A 20,925-nucleotide genomic window follows, 5' to 3' on the forward strand; every position below is an offset into this window, starting at 1 on the left:
CTGGTTCCCACTCACCCCAGTTTCCTCACTGCCCTCAGCCACTAGAAATGCACTGTGTCTTTCTTGATGCTGCTGTAAAAATGTGCAGTACTGCTCTTGAATCCACAAGCTATTTGAGTACAGCTGATCCTCAGACAACGGGTGTTAGCAGCGCCCCTTCCCGTCCCAGGTAGTTGAAAAGCCACATGTAACATGACTCCCCTAAAACTTAACTACTGATAGCCTATTGTTGACCAGAAGCCTAACCAATAACATAAACGGTCCATTAACACATATTTTGTAAGTTAGATGTAGTATATACTGTATTCTTACAAGCTAAAGGGAAAAAAGTTTTCAAATTGTTGCAGACCTCCAAAAATTCCCAGTAGGTTTATTGAAAGAAATCCATGTATTAAGTGGACCATCGCAGTTTAAACCTGTGTTCTTCAAGGGCCAATTGTATTTTTAAAAGTTAACTTTACTCAGACACTAAGATAAGTGAAGGAAGAAGTTTAAAAACCAACAGGAGGCACTTACCCATTATACAGATGAGTTGTGGTGTGAAAGGAGGGCAAACTGGCAGAGTTTTCTCAATTTGGGGAACTGATAACCTGTGACCAGGTTGCTTACACTTCTTCCAAGAGTTCTTCTTGAAAACTGCTTTTCTCGAGATAAACCAAACTATCAACATGATCTCCAAGGGCTGCAGGGCCGTTTCCTTTTGCTTTTTCTCCCTCGCTGTGCTTCACGTAGGTCCTGCGGTGCCTGCCCGTGAGCCGCTCCTCTTCCGATCCAGGAGGGAAGCCGTTTTCCTTCCCGGTTAGCGGCCCTGGCCCCCCGCCCCCGTGGCCCAGCGCTCTGTTGCTCCCCCGTGGTTCCTCCCTCAGTATTGCGCTGACCTTCGCTCTTGCGAACCTGTTTTTCTCCCACCGAAGTATTTTTCCTCTGTTATTTTCACTGGCCACTTTAAAGGGCTGATGCTACGGGCTCAGTGCAGCAGTGCCTGTAAAGCTGCTGCTGCTGCTCGCCTCGTCTTTCCAGTTCTGGTGGTCTCCGTGGCAGGTAATATCTTTTTTTTGAGCTCTCAGATTCTTGTTTCAGGTCTTAACAAGACCCAACCAAGCTTTCATCTCAATTTATTTGCAGGTCAAACAGAGTATTTTCAGTTACTTTTTATTAGAAAAAAATATATCCTGAAAAGATTATCAAGCTAATTTAAGGTTACAACCTTAAGCACTTCCCTAAATGCCCTTTGGCCCATTATTCTCTTATTCTTAAGGGATTATTGAAATCGAGCCAAGCAGTGTACTTTTAAGTGTATGACAGTTCTTAAAAAATCAGCAAGTAACGTTGTTGGTGCTCAAAACCAAAAGACGGAAATAATCAGCTATAATCCTATCAACCGGAGATTATTTCTGCCAATCAGAGACCTACAAGCACATGATAAGGAACAGGTTGCTGAACTGCTTTTTGACCTTTCAGTTTGCAGGACTGTCTCAAAGTACCTTTGAGTTTTGAAGGGCTGTGTAACTGAAGCTTTTGAGGAAATCTCTCATGGGGCTGAAACAGAAGAGATCTGAGCCAAAGAGAGATTTGGGAGTCGTTAGCGTTGAATTGGTATTTTAAACCACTGGGATGGATGGAGTGGAGAGAGGAGGGAGGAGATGAAGTGATGAGATGGGAGAGCCTAAAACAGTACCCTGAGGACCCTCAACATTTAGGGCTCGGGCAGGGGAAGGAGCACTTCTGCCAGAGGGATGGGAGGAAAACCAGGAAAGCAGTGCCCAGAGGAGGTGAGAGTGGAATGAGTGTCAGCTGCTTGCAAGGGGTAAAGGAAGATGCACAGTAATGGTTTCATTAAATTTTGTCATAAAGCCGTCTATAGCCCATCAAGTTTCTCTTGATCTTCCTCAAGCACAATTGTTAATCTCTCCTGTACCTCACATGTGCATATTAAACTGAACAAATGGAAGTTTATTTATAGTTGTCTTTCCTAAAAGGTGGAGACTTACCAAGGGCTTGACCCTTAAGGGTAGATACTGTGGTAAGTCTTGATGAGACTGTACGGCATTGTCTTTACAACGTGGACTCTGGAGTCAGTGTCCCGTGCCCAGCATGTTAATAGCCGTGTGACCTTTAGCAAGTTACTCAACATCTCTGCCCCTCAATTTCATTATTTATTATTATTTCACTGTGAGATGTGATAATAATAGTATCTTCTTCATAGAAGAGGGAATGCTTTGTGAAGTGTAGAAAACAGTGCCTGGTTCACTGTAAGTGCATGGTGTTGGGTGCAGGTAAGCTGGATGTGGCAGTAGTGATGTTGTTAGCACAGTGCCTGACATTTAACAAATATTTGAACATAAAAATTAAACAACTTGTGACAAATACAGTTCCTGTCATTTTAAAGTCTTACAAGTATATACAGAATGTAATCGTTGCCAGGCCATAGGACGGCTAGAATAGAGATGGACAGAGAATCAAGTGCATGTAGCTTTGTTTTATAAAACAAATCTATAGACTTTTCGCAAGATAAAGAAGGCTCTCCCAAAGCACATGAGAATTTTTATATGTAGTGGTGAACATCAGTGTTTAACAGGTGAGTGGTGCACATCAAGCACAGAAGGAAGGTATTTTGTTGGCATAAAAGACTTGCATTATTGCAACTTGACCCTTTCATCCCTTTTCTTACAGCCCACGAAATTGAAACTTATCAGTTGATCTCTTAGACTTTAAATTAACTCGAACTCGAGGTAGGTACACACTCATTCAATCAGCAAATATTTGAACATTTACTACACCGTGTAAACACTTACTATCTAACAGAGACCGTGCCAGGGGCTGGGGATAGGATGATAACTAAGCAGACACTATATTTGTCCTAGAAGAGCTTTTGTTCCTAGGGAAAATGCCAGTAATTGCAAGTGTTAAAAGATGCAGATAAGGAGCTGAAGTATAAATGAAGCTCTTGGCAGAGGGAGGATAGGCAGACTACTTAAAGTAACATTGCATACGAGAGGGCAAGGATGGCGTGGGGGTGGGGGAACAGGTTCTGTGTGTGAGCCCGGAAAGTTTGTGTGTGTCCAGTGTGGCTCCATCCAGAGCCTGGGGAAGGAGGGAGACAGCTGCGTGGGGTGTTGTAAAGACAACTGCAGATGCCAGATCATGCCAGGTCTTGTGGCCCTGATGAGGAATTTAATTTTATTAAACACAGTGAGAAGCCATTGAGTGGTTTGAAACCATGTCTTAATTAATTTGTGTTTTGAAATCCCTTTTGCTGCTACATAAGCTTTTCTTTTTCTGTAATTGTAAGGTACTTCACATAGATTTAATGTATAGAATGCAAGAAACTGATTTCTTGGCCCTAAAGACTAATGTCGATGTCCTTGAGTCATTTGCCAGAAAGGGTTCTTGTGTTAAGAATCCACCCTTAAAAATCAGTATACATATTAGTTGTCAGAAACTTGAATTATAAAAATAAAATGATTTGTATATAAAAATTAATCAATTGATTAATTCAATTAATAATGAACAATTAATGTCAAAGGATATAGTTTTGAAACCTTAAGTCTGAAATCTTTTTGCCTGGTAAAGTCAGATTACTTTTGGTCAGTGTTACGACCTTTGACATTTCTAAAAAAGGATTGTCTAACTTGATTTACTGGGCACTTAATTTTCACAGAAATGTGTTTCCCATTTGTCCCATTTAAAAAAGAAATAGCCTTATATGGTCCTTGCTACATGAAAGCAATAATGGGGTGTTTCTTTTAAAAGGAAGTGCTTTCTGTGTTGCACAAGGAATTTCTTGTAATTGTAATCATAAGCAATGTCTTGCATTTGAGTTAGTTTATTCAATAAATATTGAGTGCCTATGTATGTGGGAGGTGCTGTACTGGGATCTAGGGTGGTGAACTAAACAAAGGTGTCTACCTCTGAAGAGCTTACATTCCAGTGGGAGGAGGCAGATGACAAATAATAAACATGATTAGCATATCTATTATACTAATAAATATAATTAGTATGTTAGAGGGCGGCATGTGCAATGAAATAAAAAGCAGAACAGATAATGTGGTGAATAGGGAGGTTGCAGTTCCAAACAGGGTGGTCAGGGTAGCATCACTGAGAAAGTGTTGTTTGAGCAAAGGCTTGGAAACTTGTGCAGATACATGGGCAAGGTCTTGCCAGGCAGAAAGAACAACCAGTGTGAAGACAGGCCCCAAGGCCAGAGTGTACCAGGCCTGTTGAAGGAACAGTAAAGGGGCCAATGTGTTTATAGGAAGGGAGAGACTTCCTGGGCTTTCTAGAGTAGGTTTTTTTCTCAGTCAATTTCAAAAAACTCAAACTAAAATAAATTGGTAACTAGGCAGATTATTTCCATCCCATGAATGTTCTGCGGATGGTAATTTGTAAGCACCCAGACTTATGTTTTAACTTGAATTAGGTAATTCCAAAATAACACCAAAGTTTCTTAACTTCATTTCATAAGGCAGCTATACAAAAACACTCTTTTTTTGTGAATAAGAAGCTGACGCTGGATCACGTGCTTATAAGACCTAGCATTTAGTAAAAACTGAAAATTTTGCCATTCCAATTTATAGATCTCCAAGTTAAAAGCCAAAGGGCTTTGTTTTGTAATAAACAAAGGGCTTTATAGCCAAAAAAGTATGTTTTTATATAGCAAAGGTGTCAAGTGCACTTGCTCTGAGAAGGGCAGTGATGGGGGTGAAGATTGGGCTTAGGGGGAAGCTGTCCTTCCTTTGAAGCTCAGTTTAGAAGCTTCAAAATCCCTTTAACGTTTTTATTTGGCAGTCTACATTTTCTGTTCTCTTACTCAGTGAAATTTTCCAAGTGTTTTAAGTTTCCAATCTAAATTAGGAACACTACTTTCTTAAGATCCTAATCAATTACTAATATAGTAGAATATTGTCTAAGTCACATGCACATCAGGTGTATATATATATATTTCAGTATCATCTTTGTTTCAGATGCACAGTACTCTTTGTAAAAGACCCAGGCTGAAGGCAGTATATAGCACAGAGAAGACAAGTAGTGATTCTGTAGCATCTTACTATGCTGATGGACAGTGACTGTAATGGGGTATGTGGTAGGGACTTCTAATGGGGGGAAATCTAGTAACCACAGTGTTGCTCATGCAAGTGTATATTAATGATACCAGAAAAAAAATTTTTTTACAGGAAAAAAATAAAGACCCAGGCTCAGTTTATCCAGTGAAGTCATTAGAGCTTTTTCAGCCATACTTGCCGTAATCTTTTCCCAACTTGTTTCCAAATTTTATTTTATTTTTCATAGAGTACCCTTTCATAGTTCTTATACTTCCTTCTCATCAATCCCTTTCCCAGTTTGTCCTGGTTGTTTCAGATTTGAGTCCTGTCTGTGAATTGCTGTTCATTGTGTCTAGCTTCGTTTCCCATGAAGTTGAAGCTATAGTAAGATCACTAAAGAAAATGCTGAGAAGCACCGGGTCTTTGACTTTCTGTGGCAAAACATTGTACTTCTCACAGTAAAAAAGGAAAATGGTTCGAGCTCATGTAACTGCGAGTTAGAAGGACCTTTGAGAAATTTGCCAGGCCTCTTCTCTCCTTTCTTTAGGTAGGACTCCGTATGAAACAGCTCAAGATTTAGTAGTCTACTTTCTTTTTTCTGTAAAAGGAAATGCCACAACCTCTTTTTGTTTCCAGTTCCATCGCCATTCTAAGGAGAAGGTCAGGTGCCTGACATTCAGAAGATGTTTAGTAGCTGCTGGATGACAAAATTAAAAGAGAAATTGAATGCACTCAAAGCAAGCTTATTCTTAAATCCCTCTTTATTGGGCATTCTAGTAATTGAGTTTTAACATATAATTAAGAACCTAGGATGGATGTCTATTCAATCATTTTTTTATCTGTTACATCTCTTTAAGGTACTGTGCACTTGAATGTGAATTCAAAAGTAATTAATAAATTGGACTTGAGTGACTTGTTTTTTAATCTTCATGTTGCAGAGCATTTTGTTTATTTTCCTGTTAGTTAGCTCTAGGAATAATTGTAAAACACACCTACTTCGTATCTTTCCTGTAGTCTGTACTTGATTTTGCTATTCATGGGGTTCCAGTTACATGTCCACAATGTGGGGACCTCTGAGATGTTATGCCTGCTGTTCACAATGAATGCACTTACTATTAATATTCAGCCCCCCTTGGGATTTTTAATCATAACATTTGCCAAGCTTCATGTTGTCAAAATACAACTTTTTAAAAGATTGTCAAAGTTAATGCTGTTTAAGTCAGAAATCCTTAAGAAAGTGAAAAGGGGTGGCAATTAGTAGGATGTTCTTACTAAACATTTTTATTTTTATAATAACAGGGAAGTCTCCCGTTCTTTAAGACTTGTCAGATTTCAAGTCCTAGAGCGATCCTCTGTAATGATACCTTCTGGATTCACCCCCTCCACACCCCCCACCTCCCCCCACTTGGGTGAATCTGCGTTTGTATGCAGCATGTTGGCTGTCCTACATAGGCACGAGAAGGAAGCAGTTGAGAGCATCACCATATGTAGCACACGGTACCTTAATAGGAGGAATTTAGTTTTTAAGAACTCACTAGAACATAAAATCTTGTCCTTGAAGATTTATTTAGTCTCATTTTTAATTACTAGCCTATGTCATTTGTGATGAAACTGTTTGTGTCATCATACTAATTGATATATGGGAAATATTTTTATAAATACTTTTAAAGTCTTCTTCCTTAGCAACATGTGTCATTGTTTTCAGGATATACCTTCTCAGAAGCATCACAGGAGGGAAAGCAGTGACAAACAAAGAAGGAAGTTATTCTTTGCACGGTAAAATCATCAGCTTCTATCACCAACCTCTAACTCAAATCAGATTTTAACTTCGAAGTTCCATTGTTCCTTCTTGAAACAGTTTTGCTCCCTATACGTGATGTGTTACTTTTGTTTTATAATTGAAAATAACTGATGTAAACAATATCTGAGCTCTTGAGACTAGAATACCAATGTGGCTTATTTGGGGACTTGAGTTTTAAAGGGCTTTCTAGAATTTGGGGTTATACGTCTAGTCCTTAAAGTCTTTCAGAAACCCTACCGCTCATGAGGTCATTCTCACACTGTTCATATATGGGTCATTGTTTCCTGGTAAAATGCCAAGAATAAATGGCATCAGTTTGGCATTTTGTCAGTGTTATGTTAAAGTAGATTTTCAGGAAATGAGGGTGGTACAGATCTTACCTGACAGAAGGTAAGAGGGTGTCAGGCATGTACATACAGGTGAGGGGAAAAAGTAAGAGCAGAGTAGTTAACCAGAAGTAAAGGAAATGCTTCAAGGCCTAGTCACTGTATGCAGAGGAATCAGCTCCTTGCACGTCTGGATGCAATTCCTCAGTATCAGTTTTATTTCTTTGTGTGGGTTAGATGGAAGAAAAAGGAAGATTTGTTTTCCACACTGGCAGGAAAGGCCACAGTCTACATTATATAACAGAAATCATCAACTACCTGAGTACAATATTGTATTTAGTTTGTTAATTGTCACCAAGCATGCCAAGTGCTCTCTTACAGTACCTCATACTGGGAATCTAGTCCTTGCTCTCCTCCCCCATAGCTGCTAAAAAACAGATGTGTTGGAACTAGTCCAAAAGCCACAATTAGAAATGTTTCGTTTCTTCCAAGTCGGAGGATGACTATATTTTTCACTTTAAAAATGTAGTTAACCCTTTTCTATGTTTTTGCCAAAGAAAGAAGCCATTCTTGATCCTAGTCACTGTGCTATTTTTTAAAATGAAAGGAGTGAAAGCTTGCTGTAAATGAAGCTGTTCTTGTAAAGCAAGAAATGTACTGCCTTCTCAAGCTGGTCACTTGTAGATCTTGTATTTCCAGGCAAAAATGCCATCATTAAAACTTTCTCTCCACCCATATACCAAAGTGTGTTATTCTGAGTTCCTTCTGGCATGTCAGGTATTTGAGCTGAAGATCACATACTGGAAACACAGGGAGAGACACAGATCAGCAGAAGGAGCAGGCTGGGAAACCTCACTCTAATTCTGAAGCGGAAAAAGGAATCAGTTTTGCTCTCTTTGCTGGCACCAAGATGCTGATGAAAGCAAGGGCTGCTGGGATTCTTTGATGTTTTCAAATCCACACGTCCTCCAGTTTGTACAACTGTTTCATTCATGCAAACAGTCCCTTTTCTCCTGTCCCTTTTCAGTGTTTCTTAATGGATTTTTTCTAAAACACTTGCCTGGATTTTTCCCTTTTTCATCCACCATTCTGTTTCCTGCCAAGCCAGTAGGTTTCAAGTTTAAGTGTCTTATGTGAACAAAGACTCAGGCCTTAAAAATTTTGTTAATGAAGTTACTGCTCCTTTTCTTAGCTCCTTTTCTGATGTTTATTTTGCTGACTTCTGTTGGCCTTGAAGGAGTTCTCAGTGACTTAGCAGTAATTGGAGTAATGAAGACACTACCACAGGTAAAGGCTTTTGTTGTCTTGTGGCAGAAAAGCTTTTTCCGCCTCTGCTATCCTTAGCAAGTCCCTCTAAAATGAGAACTCAGGCAGTGATTACATAAAGACATTAATGTGTGGACTAGCCGATGCACATTAGGGTGGGGGTTCCATGTTAGGTTTTCACACTTAGGTTGGAAGCCGTTTCGCAGTAACTGCATGTTGTTTAGGATAAATGCTATAACAGATTTTTTTCCTGAAACAATACAGGAATAAGATCTGGCTTATACTCAGATGCCACTGGGTATACATGTGAGATTGTATCATATGATGCATCCTTTAGACTGAAGAAAAGATGTTATTCTGTTGGAAAACAGGATGAGTATATGAGCAAATGTGATGTGAGCATATCGAATCACTTCTCATTTTGTTCCTCAATAAGAGGACTCAAAACATTCCAGTAACAACTTGTCAGGAGCTGTTGGCCATATTGAATTTCTTAAATTATGTAGATGAAATGGTCCTTCAGAGCAGTTGACTCTGTAAAGAAAAAAAGTCAGCCTAGTATTCAGGTGTAGACATGAAGAATTTTGACCATCAGAAGTAGAATCCAGCAAAAATGACCTTGCGTATTTTTCAAGAGAAAATTATAGAACCTTTCTAGGGTTCTGGTAGATTAGTGGTGGTAGGAGGTCCATAAGAAACGGTGCTTGTCACCAGAAAAAGTTGTTTGATGCAGCTTCTGGATTTAGTTGACTCATGATTATTTCAGCAGCGCACCTCGTCATGTAGCAGCTATTAAGAGCATTACACGGAATTATTTCGGGTAAATCTAGAACATAGGAGCTTCCTTTTTGATAGTTTTGGCCTGCAAATTAAAAATAAGGCGAGAAACTAATACTTGGGGAACATTGTCCAGTTGTAAAAGTGTGTTCAACGGCATGGACTAGGAGGCAGACTGCCTTGGTCTGAGTCATGGTACCTTAGCCTTTCTGTGCCTCAGTTTCCTCATCACTAAAATAAGGTAATAACTGTCCTTCATAAAGGGAATTGCATCGGTTCGTATTTATAGATAGTATTTGTCATGTGATAAACACCACATAAGTTTGCTAAAACTGGTTTAGTAGCTCAGTTGAGCACTGAATTTGGAAGGTGTCTGTCTTTAAAACTTAATAAACATTAAATTACTTCTATACTTTCATTTTTCTTAATACGCAGTATTTTTTACATGGGTGTACTTTGTTTAGAAGATGGGTTTATAGAATCATTTAAGGAAAGAGCATAGCATATACACTTTCCATTGTGCAGTCTTTTTTTCCTTTTTTCTTTATTATTATCAAATGTACATCACAGTGGTTCAACAGCCCCCGTCCCTCCCCCTTGGTCATTTCTCAGTGTCCATGAGTCTTCCATTGCATAGTCTTAAAAAATATCCCCGAACTAACGGGTATTTATCGTGTATGTCGTAGAAGTAACCATTGTGCTAACACTCTTTCTCCCCACTATAGCATAGACTACACAGTAGGAAAGGACTTCACATAAATTGAAACCTTAAGGAAATATTTTAATGGCGATTGACTCCTGACTATTGATATTAGCGAACTGGGAAGCTGTTAGGCTGTAAGAAAGGATGTGTACACTTACGGGAGGATGGCTTATGGCGTGCCTAGTGTGCGTCCTACAATTAGAAAAATAGTTGGATTATAGAAGAACTGTTTGCACTTCATTTAGGTGTTTGTTGTTTGCCTCATCATAAGAATCCCCTGAAGATTCTTGGATATTCTGGTTTATTAATTTGGGATTAGAGCCCAGGAACCTATACTGTCTTTTAAAGTAATAGACTTTATCTTTAAAAACACATACTTTTAACAAACATGTCAGATGATGATTAAGGCAAGATTTACTAAGTAATTCACCTGTCTTCTCTGAGCCCCAGCTTTCTCACCAACAAAATCAAAGATCTCACTAGAAGGATGGTCTACTTCCCAACGTATTTCTGTGATCGTTGATTACTATTTCCTAATAGTTATGACATCAAAGGAGAATTCCATTATGTGAGATGGAATATGGGGTGAGAAACTAAGCCTTCTCTTTACAAGAAAAATTAATTTGGCAAACTTAAAAAAAATGTTTTAATAAAGAAAAAGCTTTCTAATAAAGCAACAAGCTTCAAATAATTATAATTTGATTCTTTGATTCTTTCTAAATATTGACAATGAAAGGAAATGAAACTGGCAGTGTGTATTATCTTCTGTATATTGTGTGTGTTTGTACACACTATTTAAAACATTGCTGTTTTAGAATTAACAGTCCTTAGATTTAGCAAGCTTAATAAAATTTTGAGCAGTTAAAACTTCTCTTTATTGTTTTCATTCTAATCCATGGTAATTCTTTTACTGCTAGCTCTCCTGTCACCTGAACATAATGGGTTACTTTTCAAACATCTTTGCTTGTTAATATCTTCCTATTTATTGCAGTGTCTCAGAGTCCGCCTGTGTTTAGCTAGAGAAATAAGCCTCACTGCCTGTGAGGACACAGTTGTCCAGCCACAAAGAATGTCTAGCAACCAGCAAATTAGTGTTAGTTCTATTCTTGACTCAGTGATCTCTTTAGCTGATAGTAAATGGATAATTGGGGGCTATTAGCACACTTATGCATGGGTTCTTGTTAATCCCCTGTCTTCCCGAAGCCTATATTATGGGAGAAAAACAGGTATATTTCTTAGGCTCTGCAAAGTGATGACTGATAACTGACAAGAGTTGACATTGGTTTTTGTTGTTTTGGGGGTTGGGGAGAGCCTGCAGGAACAGAAGCAAGATGATAGTATGGAGCACTGAAGTCAGAATGTCAAGGTTACTTTCTTTTAGATGAATTTAATTCCTTAAGTTTGGTGTGCTTCTAAATTAATGAATTTCTGGTAAGCAGGAGATACATCTAAAACACCATTAGAGTGTACAGTGTATTTAAACTGTTTAATATATGTGCTGTTTTGAATGGTATATTTTACAGATCTAATTGTGGTCTATGGTGTTTAATCTGTTTTAGAAACTGGATGGCTTCTACAGGGAGCCAGGCCTCTGATATAGACAAGATTTTCGGATTCTTCAGTGATGGCGCACCCCCCACCAAAAAGCCCAGGTAATCAAGAGAAGGGAATCTAGGAAATAATAAATTACCATTACTGCTAGATAATAAAAAATAATGAACTTGCCCTACATCCCAGTTGTTTTTACTAATTAATAATGACCTTCATAAAAAAATTGTTTTTCTTTTGGGTTAATTTTTTAAATTAGCATCATAAATATGCATAATTTTAAAAGTCAGTACTTCAGGGCACATAATGCCTCACCCCTCCTCAGAGATGATCCACACTTTTTAATCTGTTGCTTCTAGAATTTAACATCCATATTTTTAAATACTGTGTGTGTGGTGCTGTTCCTTAGGTTTTGGGTTTTATCTGTTCACGGTTATGGGAGATAAGGATTAGGCTTGCTGTCAGGGATTCTCCCCCAACATCACACAATCCCCCAAACTCCTCAGTGTGTCTTGTACCACAGCTTTTGGTTAAGTTGGTTTTTAATATGTACATTATGTGACTGTATAAATAGCTGAGACTAATAATGTGTTTTGATTACATTTCTTTTCTTGTCCATTTTTTCCTCCCAAGTTGTGAAAGATTGTTTTTTTTTCTTGTTTGCTGTCAACCTATGAATTTATCTTCAAACTCTGTAACAGAGAGTAAATATCTGAGATATGCTGACACTGTAATTTACTAGTTTAAGTCGCTTAATAGACTCTTCCCTCTGGACTGTTCTCCACTTGGACAGTTGTTCTCCAGCTCAGCTGCGCTGCTGATATTTGTCCTTTTCCCTTCCTGTCACCCTGAGAATTCCTTGTTACATCTCCTATACTGGATCCTCAGTTTCTTGGGTATCATGTCTTCCTTTGTGGTATACGCCTTCATGTTGCTGAAATATATCCTAGTGGTTAGCTTTTTTGCTGAAGATCAATAGGAGAAAAGTTCCTGGAGACATTTGAAAATGTCTTTATCATACTCTTAAATTGATATGGTGATTAGGATGAATGTAGAATTTTAGGTGGGAAATCATTTTGCTTAGAGCTTTGAAGTCATTGCTCATTCTATGCTAACATCTAAGTGTTCCTGCCAAAATAGCTGGTCTGTTCTGATTACCAGGCCTTGGCATTCTATGAGCTCTTTTTCTTTTCTCCTTAGAAGCCTGTAAGGATGGTTATTTTATTCTCAGTAACCTGGAATTTCACAATGATGTGCCTTCATATGAAACCAGACGTTGGATGGCTCTTTCAAGATGGCTACTAATAATTCACTTGGAAGAAATTTTCTTTTGTGATCTTCCAGCCCTATAGATTTTTTATTTTATATTTTTAGTTTCCAAGAAATCTTTTTGTTTGCCCATCCCTTTTTTATAGGCATTCTGTTCTGTGTTTCATTGATTCTATTTTTTACAAAATCTATGTGAGGATGTCATTGTTTCCTTTCAGTCTTCCTCGTCTTTCCCTTATTATCTTATTTCCTCCAAATTATTTTCTGTCTGCTAGTTTGTTTTGGTGTAACTCATTTTGGGGGCCTTGTTCAAATGTAAGGCAATTGTTATTTGTCTGCTCATATTTAAGAGAAGACACGAAAAAGCCAATAGGAGAATCTGTGTGGATAAGGCACTTGGTCACTGATACACTTTACTGTGGGTGTCAAGCCTGGGCCAGGCTCGGCGGCTAAGAAATTCTCACCCATCCGAATCTGTGGTCCTTTCTCCCATGCTGGCCGTTTTCCCCAAAGAGAAATCTTTCCGTCTCTGACTGGATAGGGGACGTGTCTGGGAGAAGGGTGCCGGGGAGAATCTTATATTTCACATGCAGACTTTTTACTCAGTCCTCTTCCCCAAGCTAGGCGCAGTGTTCTCATATACAGAATCCTCTGGTTCAGCCTTTCCAGAAGCAAGCCTGCAGTCTTAAGAGTCCTCCCTTCTCCTGATACAGCCTTGCAATGACTTCCGGTTTTGCCCCATGTGCCCCTCCACCTTCAGATGTACCTGAACATCCCCATATTTCTACAGAGGGAATCAGCTCTCACTTTACAACTTTTGAGATTCTGTTGTCTATTGTCATCTTTTCCTATTCTACCTTTAATGAATTTATGCCTTCTAAAAAATTGCTTTGCTATTTTTTGGTGGTTCTAAGACAAACCAGAAATGAAACACAGCTGTTTTCTTTTTAACTGAAAGTCTTAAATTAGGAAAAATTATACCTCAAATCTATAATGTATGAGGCAACAAATTCAAATACTATAGCATAATCAAGTGAAAAGTAAAAACCCTTATTCTCTCCAATCCCCAGATTGGGGGAAAACAACTATTTATGGTTCTTGTGACTCCTAGGGATTTTCAGCTAGTGTATATCTGTGTATACTTTGCCATCTTGAGTCCCTTGAACTGAAAGTCATTTTTTATCATTCGCTTTTAATGTCTGTTAGCAGTCTTTTCCAGTAGTCTAAACTTTTGAGATCAGGGACTCCAATTTATTCAAAGATAAACCAGCTAGTGCCTACCAAAATGTCTGGTACTTGATTAAATTTGTCGTATTTGTTGACTATCTGAACTCAGGAGCTGGGGATAGGGAAGGCAGTTCTAGAGCTTATTTCCCAAGGCTGAAGATACTCTTCCTTTCTTGCATTAAGCTAAAATGTGGATCCTTTTTCTGTTCATTTTATTACTTGGACAGAAGGTTGAGAAAGGTAGTTTCCTGGGGAAAAAACATGCCATCAGCAATAATTTAAGTTAATAAACATGTTTCAATTTTAATATAGTTTCCAGAGTGAAGGAGGGTGGAGAACCAAAACACACAAACTTGTACCCATGCTGTCTCACATAGAAGCTTCAGGACAGAGCTCTGTCTGTGCTTTTCCTGGTAAGAAAGGGAAGATTCTCATTTGTCATGTAAGTTAGTTTTTGTTTGTTTAGGTACGTGAGGCTCCTGTGTTTTTGGGATTCTATATGGCACTTTTTTTCCCTTTTTTGGTCTGAGGATATCCAGAACAAAACCAAAGGCACATTTGTTCCCATATTTGACTGTCTCATGCTCAGTTTTCTCTTAATAATGTTCATAAAATTTGGGCTTAAATTTTTTATTGGCTTTCTTTCATCTCTTGTTTCACATTTCTCAACAATAGTAATTTAATTTGCATGGGACTCTTTTCTCTCTGGAATCCAAATCAAACATGTTTTTTGAAGTTCAGTGTTGGTTTAAAAATACAGTTAGCAGGACTCAGTTGAGCTGTAGTATAATTGAGCCTTTTCCTAATGTTAGTGAGTTTTCCAAGGTTGAGAGAACTGTGAAGGGGAATACTGATTTTAGGATTGCTTCTTAGGATTCCTGAAATAGTTTCTCAGTTTTGCAGCAAGCACTGGTGCAACGTTCTGGTCTCTTTGCTTACGCTACTTTGTAGAGGCGTCAAAAATGGGGCTTGTCATCTTTGCAACCTTAAAAGTTATAGCTGAAATCCTGAGAAGGAAGAACAAAGCAGGGGGAATTACACTCCCCAACTTCAAGCTCTACTACAAAGCCACAGTAATCAAGACAATTTGGTACTGGCACAAGAACAGACCCATAGACCAATAGAACAGACTAGAGACTCCAGACATTAACCCAAATATATATGGTCAATTAATATTTGATAAAGGAGCCATGGACATACAATGGGGAAATGACAGCCTCTTCAACAGCTGGTGTTGGCAAAACTGGACGGCTACATGCAAGAGAATGAAACTGGATTATTGTCTAACTCCATACACAAAAGTAAACTCAAAATGGATTAAAGACTTGAATGTAAGTCATGAACCCATAAAACTCTTAGAAGACACCATAGGCAAACATCTGCTGAATATAAGCAGGAGCAACTTCTTCCTGAACCCATCTCCTCGAGAAAGGGAAACAAAAGCAAAAATGAACTTATGGGACTACATCAAACTAAAAAGTTTTTGTATGGCAAAGGACATCATCAACAAAACAAAAAGGCATCCTACAGTATGGGAGAATATATTTGTAAATGACATCCGACAAGGGGTTAACATCCAAAATATATAAAGAACTTACACACCTCAACACCCAAAAAGCAAATAACCTGATTAACAAATGGGCAGAGGATATGAAGAGATGATTCTCCAAAGAAGAAATTCAGATGGCCAACAGACACATGAAAAGATGCTCCACATCACTAATCATCAGGGAAATGCAAGTTAAAACCACAATGAGATATCATCTCACATCAGTAAGGATGGCCAGCATCAAAAAGACTAAGAACAACAAATGTTGGTGAGGATGCGGAGAAAGGGGAACCCTGCTACACTGCTGGTGGGAATGTAAGCTTAGTTCAACCATTGTGGAAAGCAATATGGAGGTTCCTCAAAAAACTAAAAATAGAAATACCATTTGACCCCGGAATCCCACTTCTTGGAATATACCTAAAGAACACAACTTCTCAGATTCAAAAAGACATATGCACCCCTATGTTCATCGCAGCACTTTTTACAATAGCCAAGAAATGGAAGCAACCTAAGTGTCCATCAGTAGATGAATGGATAGAGAAGATGTGGTACATATATACAATGGAATACTATTCAGCCATAAGAAACAAATCCTACCATTTGCAACAACATGGCTGGAGCTGGAGACATTATGCTCAGTGAAATAAACCAGGCGGAGAAAGACAAATCCCAAATGATTTCCCTCATTCGTGGAGTATAAGAATGAAGCAAAACTGAAGGAACAAAATGGCAGCAGACTCAGAGACTCCAAGAAGGAACTAGTGGTTACCAAAGGGGAGGGGTGTGGGAAGGTGGGTGGGGAGGGAGGGAGAAGGGGACTGAGGGGTATTATGTTTAGTACACATGGTGTGGGGGATCACGGGGAGAGCAGTGTAGCACAGAGAAGGCACATAGTGGATCTCTGGCAACTTGCTGCACTGATGGACAGTGACTGCACTGGGGTCTGGGTGGGGACTTGATAATAAGGGTAAATGTAGTAACCACACTGTTTTTTCATGTGAAACCTTCATAAGAGTGTATATCAATCATACCTTAATAAAAAAATTTTTTTTTTTAAATTATAGCTGAAAATCATAGTTTTAGACACCTTCCCATGTGCCTCATACTTGTTGGATGTTTCCAGTCCTCTTGTCTGTTTGACTTTTTCAGGAAGTTACTTCCAAGCTTAAAAACTAAGAAACCTCGAGAGCTGGTTCTGGTGATCGGAACAGGCATCAGTGCTGCGGTTGCCCCTCAGGTTCCAGCCCTGAAGTCCTGGAAGGGGTTGATTCAGGCCCTACTGGATGCTGCCATTGATTTTGATCTTCTAGAAGATGAGGAGAGCAAAAAATTTCAGAAGTGTCTCCATGAAGACAAGAACCTTGTCCATGTTGCCCATGACCTTATCCAGAAACTCTCTCCAGTGAGTACCCCGGGTGCCCCAGCATCTGCTAGTTCCTAAAACCGTGATGTGCATGCTCACTGTAATAGGATATTCTTTTCTAGCTTGTAGGTTTGCATAATACTTGGCTCTTCTGCAGAATGTCTGTTTTTTTACCCCATTCAGGATAGTTATCTTGATCCCACTTCTGTGTGTATGTGTGAACTGATGACACTGATGATGTCGGGACCTTTCTATGTACAAAGAGTAGATTACTGTCTCACTATTGCTGTGTTTTGAAATTACTTGTTCTGTACTTGTTAGTATAGAAGCTGTGTTCTGTAGCATCCATGCCTCTCAGGGAACCTCAGAAAGATTAGAGATAATTCTTAGCATTTTTTGGATGAAGTAGCAGCAGTTTTTAATGGCAGTTACTCAAAATATTCATAAGGAATTTTGTCTTGTTTTATGAAATTGAGTTGGATACCAAGTCCTAAATGATTAAAAGACTTCTTTGTCTTGTTTTGCTTTAAAAAGTCTTAAAAATCAGGATTCACTTGAGATATATTGGGAAGTAATAGAGTAGTTAAAGCATTTTCTAAATCTTAGTAATCAGGTGCACCTTGAAAAAAAAGAATAGCTCTTTAAAAAGTCAGTTGTTGTGGTTGATTTTCCCCTCATGTGCTAAGGGTCTGTAAGAAAGAAGTGTCATTAAGAGTTAGCCTAAAAAACAGGTATTTCTAAGTCATTTCCTTCTGGTTCATGACTTATTTCAGAAGGTTAGGGCCTTTTACTTCCTCTTTTCATATCATTGTTCTTTCTTGGGATCAATTGTTGCTAACCTAGAACAATATAAGGAATTAATAGGCTTTAAAGAGCTCATAGGACCTCCCCCTCATACCAGATATAAAAATTAACTCAAAGTGGATTAAGGACCTAAATATAAGAGCTAAAAACTATAGAAATCTTAGAAGAAAACATAGGTTTAATGCTTCATGATTTTGTAGTATTTTAAACATGACACCACAGTACAAGCAACAAAAGAAAAAAATTGATAAAGTGAACTCAACCAGTTAAAAGCTGTTAGGCTCAAAGAACACTGTCAAGAAAGTGAAGGCAGCCCTGAGTATAGGAGAGGATATTAGCAATGCATATGTCTGATAAGCAGTGCAGAATATATAAAGAACTATTATAACTTTAATAATGAAAAGGCAAACAATCCAATTTAAAAATGTCAGAGGGTTTGAACTGACATTTCTCCAAGGAACATATTCAAATGGCCAATAAGCACATGAAAGATGTTCAACATCATTAGTTACTAGAAAAACACAAATCAAAGACACTTGAGATACCACTTCACACTCACTAGGATGGCTAGAATCAAAAACCCAGAAAATAAGTGTTGGTGAGCATGTGGACAAATTGGAACCCTCAGACACTGCTGGGATTATGAAATGCTGTATACAATCTGGAAAGTAGTCTGGCAGGTCCTCAATTAAATACAGAGTCACCATATAACCCAACAGGTCCACTTCTAGGTGTATATCCAAGAAAAATGAAAACATGTCTATACAAAACCTTATAAATGATGTTCATAACATTATTCATAAGAGCCAAAAGGTGGAAATAACCTAGATGATGTGGGGACCTTTCTATGTACAAAGAGGAGACTAGATGTCCATCAGCTATCAAATGGATGAACAAAAGATCATAGTCATACGGTGGAATATTACTTGCCAATAAAAGGGAATGAAGTACTGATACATGCTGCAACATGAATAACCTTTAAAGCATTTTGCTCTGTGGAAGCCAGTCACAAAAGACCCATGTATGAGATGATTAGCAGTTGTTAGGACCAGCAGGGTATAGTTAAAAGCAAGGAGGTTTCTTTTTGAGATGATGAAAATGTTTAAAAATTGACTGTAATAACGGTTGTACATATCTGTGAATCTGCAAATAATCATCGAATTGTGCATTTCAAATAGGCAAATTGTGTGTAATGGGAGTTACATAGCTCAATAAAGCTGTTAAAAGTAATAGTAAAAAGATGAAAATGGTTTATGACTGAAACACTAATCAGTAGAAAGTCAGAGTGGCTATACTAATACCTGATGAATACAGAGAGGAAAAAGGTAATTAAAGAGTGCATAGCCAAAAAATGTAAGGGAGAAGTACTAAAGAAATGTGCCAGCCAGTTGATGAGTTAAAATATTATCTTTCTGGAAAAAAAAAGAGAAAGAGTTCAGGAAGGCAAAGAGTACTGTCTTCGTCCAGAAGACTAGTCCGTGGATGAGGAAGTCCTGTTTCAAGCAGTGTTGCCATGTCACTCTGTCATCTTGGCTGCAGCCTTCGCTAATCCACTGAAATGGTCTCCTGAGAACAGAAAGCATCATTTTGCTAGTTGAATTAGTAATGATTGAAAGTAATGAGATTTAAAGTCAGTATCAGTAAGTGTACATAAACAAATACATCAAACTGGAGTCATTAGTTTTCTTTGGATGAAGACTTAAGTATAGTTTTGGATTAGTGTCAGTTCCACTCAAGTAGCAATTAACCTTTGTTTGTCTCAGGCTCCTTTTTATTCTTAAAAAGTTACTGAGACTCTCAAACAACTTTTGTTTATGTGGGTTGTGTCTGTCAATAGTTACTGTATTAAAAATTGAGAAATTTAAAAAATACTAATTCATGTAAAAATAACCTATTATATGTTAACATAAGTACAATGTTCATGAAAAATGATTATATTTTCCAAAATAAAAAAAATTAGTGAGAAGGATAATATTGTTCCACTGTTTGCAAATCTCTTTAATGTCTCGTTTAATAGAAAACACTGGATTTTCATATCTGCTTTATAACAGTCAAGTGTGTTTGTGTTGTTTCAGTTTCAGTATATGAAAAAAATCAGGTCTCAAAGATATGTAGTTGGAAAAGAAAGAAGTATTTTAATAGCCTTTTTAGATAATAATAATAGTAATAGTATAGTTCATTATTGAACTACACCAAAAAGTCAGCAGTGGCTTCTTAAAGATTAATAACAATATGAAATTTGAAGTCAAATCATATCCATATTAATGGTAATATGGAACCTGAACTTTTCCTATTCTGTTGCATTAAAATCCATAATCTGTCTTGCACTTAGAACGAATCTTTCACCCATGCATGATTTTCTAATATCATACATTGGTTATTTGGAAAATTGGTTCACTGAGTTATACGTATCTTCCAGATGTTGACACATTTCACTACACTATATAAACAAAAAAGTTGCATTCATTAATATCACCGCCAATATCATTGCAAAGGTGATTTGGCAGCTGTCAAACTCAGGGTGGTAGACAAAAGTTTTGGCAACAATGGCAGCCATGATCAGTTGTTTTCCTCAAAATGACAGGCTGCTTTCGTTTAGTTTTGCAAAAATACCTGAGAATATCCAAATCTGAATAACTATAGTTTGTCAGTCATTCTTTCAAGTAAAAATGATGTTCGATGAAAAAGGTGGCTAGTTCAGCTGACAGCTCCAGTCATCACACTGGTGTTTTGCCTCAAGACAATCCTCCAACTCCAGTCTGCGGCTGAAGTGTTTGGTGCCTATTACCTGTTTCTTCACACAGAATACTAAAAGGACATGTGCTCAATTAATACATGTGCATGTATTAATACAATTAATTTTTGTTGAATCACTGTTGTGTACTTGAAACGAGTATAGTATTGTATACTAACTAGACTTCAAAAAAATTCTTGAATAGAAAGATTTTTTTCTAACTCTTAAGTTTTTGGTAGTGAAGAGTACAATGGTTCCCGGCATAATTTGGTTCCACTGTCTTGATTCATGCTAAGGCACCAGCAGTTTTACCTTGCAGTGCTTTTCGTCATCAGTGCAAATATCAACACAGTTTAAAAGACAGATATCACCTTTGATATTATGTAAATGATTTTGACTTTGCAGACCCCTTAAAGTATCTTAGGGATCCACAGGGTCCATGGTCACATTTGAAAACTCCTCTATTAGAGGATATGTAAGAAAAATAGAGGCAGCCCATAGGCTTAAAAAAAGGAA

At 37.9% G+C, this 20,925-nt stretch overlaps 1 protein-coding gene across 8 annotated transcripts in view; it reads left to right on the forward strand.

The window, feature by feature from the left end:
• Positions 1 to 20,925, forward strand: part of FAM118B (family with sequence similarity 118 member B) — a 39,243-nt gene that overhangs the window by 6,685 nt on the left and 11,633 nt on the right. For 4 of the 8 annotated variants that reach the window (XM_057490649.1, XM_036930018.2, XM_057490650.1 and 1 more), the window contains exons 2-4: positions 6,748 to 6,818; positions 11,475 to 11,567; positions 16,658 to 16,910. In XM_057490649.1, coding sequence (XP_057346632.1) covers positions 11,482 to 11,567; positions 16,658 to 16,910 — 339 coding nt within the window. In that variant the 5' untranslated portion in view covers positions 6,748 to 6,818; positions 11,475 to 11,481. Of the gene's footprint in view, positions 1 to 6,747; positions 6,819 to 8,361; positions 8,457 to 11,472; positions 11,568 to 16,657; positions 16,911 to 20,925 lie in introns of all 8 variants that reach the window. The other 4 variants (XM_036930021.2, XM_036930023.2, XM_036930019.2 and 1 more) reach the window with 3 other exon arrangements.

The sequence above is a fragment of the Manis pentadactyla genome, chromosome 13, assembly GCF_030020395.1.
Source record: "Manis pentadactyla isolate mManPen7 chromosome 13, mManPen7.hap1, whole genome shotgun sequence".
Classification (NCBI taxonomy): domain Eukaryota; kingdom Metazoa; phylum Chordata; class Mammalia; order Pholidota; family Manidae; genus Manis; species Manis pentadactyla.